At 39.1% G+C, this 3,751-nt stretch overlaps 1 protein-coding gene across 3 annotated transcripts in view; it reads right to left on the bottom strand.

Moving 5' to 3' along the window:
* Positions 1-1,454: 1,454 nt before the first annotated feature.
* si:ch73-217n20.1 (complement receptor type 1) overlaps positions 1,455-3,751 on the bottom strand; it is an 8,323-nt gene continuing 6,026 nt past the window's right edge. For 2 of the 3 annotated variants that reach the window (XM_024292318.1, XM_024292317.1), the window contains one exon: positions 1,455-1,672. In XM_024292318.1, coding sequence (XP_024148086.1) covers positions 1,653-1,672 — 20 coding nt within the window. In that variant the 3' untranslated portion in view covers positions 1,455-1,652. Of the gene's footprint in view, positions 1,673-3,680; positions 3,747-3,751 lie in introns of all 3 variants that reach the window. The other variant, XM_024292319.2, reaches the window with a different exon arrangement.

Here is a 3,751-nt window from a genome sequence, read left to right as displayed (position 1 = left end):
GTGGAGTTTGGTAGCTTGCTACAGCGGAGCTTGCTAGCTCGCTAAAATGGAGCTCGCTTCTGCAGGGCTTGCTAGCTCACTTCACTGTGCACTGGTCGGGTGACTAGCATAGCTAGCACTGAGCTCCCACTCAAGCCAGTGTGGGAAAACACAGCTGGAGCCACCACACATACTTTTATTGAGACTGGTTGAATAACTCATCTGTATCGTGAAAAAATAGGATTACTTAGAAAATATTAAATAAAGGTAATGGTTATTTAAAAAAAAATATAACAACAGAATGATAGCCGTTTATTTCTTTATAGAAGTCTATGGGATTTTGGCTTCTTGAAACCAGCGGGTATGTCCTGTTTGGAACACGAGGGGGGAGGAGTCACTCAGTCCAGTTCTCTTATTCAGTCAACGCATAATTCCAGCAGGATTCTACATGAATAAAGAGGTTTCCCAAAACAAGGTTCTTCTTCTCAAGTCAAGAACAGCATCACCAGTCAAACTGGTAGAGATGACCGAATGGGAACCCTTTTCGAGGGCGTTTTATCCCCACTCATGTAAATAGAATTAATTGGGGAGGAACGTTTCCATGTTTAGAGGAGAAAAGAATAAAACAAGAGAATTTCAACCCTTTACTGACAGTATTGAAGGTACGATTGGATCAAGAATCAACTGTCTCAGTTGATTTTTACATTCAATGGGAGTCATGCACTCATTCGCAGTGGCATGATTTTAATACCAGTCAAATTTGTACTAATTCTGCCTGGTATGATGGGAAATTTGACGGGCTGCAGTGTAATAAACAAAGAAGAATGATCCCTCACAAAACAAATGCTGTAGAATGAAAACATGACATCCAGCAAATACACACCTCCGAATCACTGCCGCCATGGGGCGCATCACTTCCTCCACAGCTCCCCTACCTTGATGCGCCCATAAAACAAACACTGAGCAGTTGGAATTACATAACCAGCTAAAAAATGTTGAATGCTGCAGTACTTTCCGACAGGAGGCTCTTACTAAACACAGGCAGTGTCTTGTTTTGACCAGACAGTGGATTAATGTGTGTATATACATTATTTGGTGTTCTTATCCTCAACCTTGTTTCCTGACATCAGAATTCACCTTTTTTGTTCTTTTTTTTTAACTGTTGCCTTTTAAGCGAGACTTTGCTATGATGTAATGGAGTTGATGATATTTGCACTTGAATTGTTATTGCTCATGTATAGAAATGTCTGGATTTTGTATTGTCTTTTTAAAATGAATGGAATTGGTGTTCTTATTTTCTCGTAGCTTGTTTGTTCATGAGATGCTGACTCACTGTTTAGTCTATAGAGATGGTAAACATTTATCAAACTGTAAAAAAAAATGAAAAAAGGACAAAAAAATATGTAAAGAGGTGAATGAAACAAGTTTGTACTTGTTGCTGCCCAGAACACTTATCAGAAATAAACATACTGTACTTAATCTTTGACAAATACTTTAATGTCTTTATAAGAAATAGAATGCAAGTTTAATAACAAAATACAGTGCATTATATAGGTTGATCATATTTCATTTAGCTTGATAAATTCATGCTTTTTTTTGTTGTTATTGGAATATTTCTCCACAGCTACATTTTGTGAATTCACTCCTCCTGAATTCACTCCTCCAGAAACAGATTAGTACTGTGACCGGCGATCTGAAAGAGGTAAGATAATGCTCATTATTGTAACAAAAAAACATACATTTACCATCAATGAAAAAAAATGGTAACACTTTATGTTAACTAAGCATTATTTAACTTTTAAATTAGGTGTTAATAGGCCCATACCATGCTTTTTTCAAAGTATACTCACATATATGTTCATATATAAAACAAAATATTTTCAAGTTATTTTTGCAAACTCTTCATAACCGGAAATAAAACGACTCAGTCTCTAAGCCTGAGGGTGCCAGTCATTTCATGACGTAATCCTAGATGACGTGATGTACATACTGTGTAGCCTGGGCATCTATCCCCAAATGTTGGCACGGACAGAATGGCGATGGCTGATGGGTTCTTTTTGCAGTAATAATTTGGTCAAAAAATATAGACAAAACCAGATGACCATTTCAGGATTTATTGAAATGATAAGAAAATTGTTCTGATTAGCACTGGGTGTGAACGCTTTTTTTTTTCTTTGAAGCATCATTAATTACCATTTTGTTTTAATATGGGTTGTTTTCCTAGACACATGGACACCTTTCCGTCTATGCTCCCTCTCTCTACCAGGAAATAGTCTGCTCTCTCTCTCTCTCTACCAGGAAATAGTCTGCTCTCACTCTCTCTATACCAGGAAATAGTCTTCTCTCTCTCTCTCTACCAGGAAACAGTCTGCTCTCTCTCTCTCTACCAGGAAATAGTCTGCTCTCTCTCTCTCTATACCAGGAAAGTCTGCTCTCACTCTCTCTCTACCAGGAAATAGTCTGCTCTCTCTCTCTCTCTCTACCAGGAAATAGTCTGCTCTCTTTCTCTCTCTACCAGGAAATAGTCTGCTCTCTTTCTCTCTCTACCAGGAAATAGTCTGCTCTCACTCTCTCTATACCAGGAAATAGTCTGCTCTCACTCTCTATACCAGGAAATAGTCTACTCTCTCTCTCTACCAGGAAATAGTCTGATCTCTCTCTCTCTCTCTGCCAGGAAATAGTCTGCTCCCTTCTTCCACCAAAAAAAATAGTCTGCTTCCTTTCTCCACCAGGAAATAGTCTGCTCGCTTTCGCCTGCAGTTTTCCCGGATACATTTCAGATCCACCCCAGCATGGCGTGCAGATTCCTCATCAGAATGTTCTTCAGCTTATGCCACAGCACAGAGTTTAAAGGCTAAATCGAATAAGCGTTTCCTAGCCATCGCTAAACTGGCTCACAACCCAGTCAGCCGGCGTCTGCACGACTTTGCATGAGCCAGGAGTGGTGAGGCTCACAAAGCTAGCTTATCGCCGCTAGCTTCACGGAGAAAGTGTTTGTGTCAGCCTGGGGGCGGAGCAGACTCTTCCTGGAGGGGGCGGTTCTCAATTTGTGACATCAGCAGGTGAGGACTAGCTTATTTTGGAGGAGCTACTGTTGAAAGCGCAGGTTTTTAATGTACTATTCAAAAATGCATAATCGGATCAAAATGGGTTCTTTGTAGTGAGGAATGAACATTATAAAACACTTTACATGGTATGGCCCCTTTAAGATACACTTTGATGCATTACTAAGTGCATTATTTAACGCATTAGTTAGCATTTTACTGGTTTATTATTCAACCCGACTTAATGCAATACAAAGCATTAATAAAAATTTTCCCTAAAGAATTGCTTACCGTATGCATCAACAACATATTAGTTGTGTAAAGCTTTAATAATGTCTGAAGTAATCATTTACTATGATCTTTACTACGGCACCCCCAAGACCCAGAAAGGGACAAAGCGAACAAGAAGATGAATGAATGATAAATGTTTGGAGTTAGGAAGCAAAAGGGAAGTACGGTTTTATTCAATTACTTCAGTCCGACCGAGTACTTCATATATGCTGTAAAACCTCATAAGCATAACCTAATTGTAGCTAATAGTACACTTAGTAATGCAAAAAAGTGACTTATTTAATAGTTAAATAATGGTTAATTATGCATTAACTAACGTTAATGAAGGGACCCTTTTCATAAACCAGCATTAGGAAAGTAACTTACCAGGAATGCAGCGGGGAAGACTTGGGATCCACTGGCCTTCTCTGCTGCAACTTATGGAGGTGGGTCCTTGG

This window comes from Oryzias melastigma, linkage group LG7, assembly GCF_002922805.2.
Source record: "Oryzias melastigma strain HK-1 linkage group LG7, ASM292280v2, whole genome shotgun sequence".
Lineage (NCBI taxonomy): Eukaryota > Metazoa > Chordata > Actinopteri > Beloniformes > Adrianichthyidae > Oryzias > Oryzias melastigma.
Note: the sequence above shows the minus strand (reverse complement) of the source record. Positions and strands in the feature narration are given on the sequence as shown.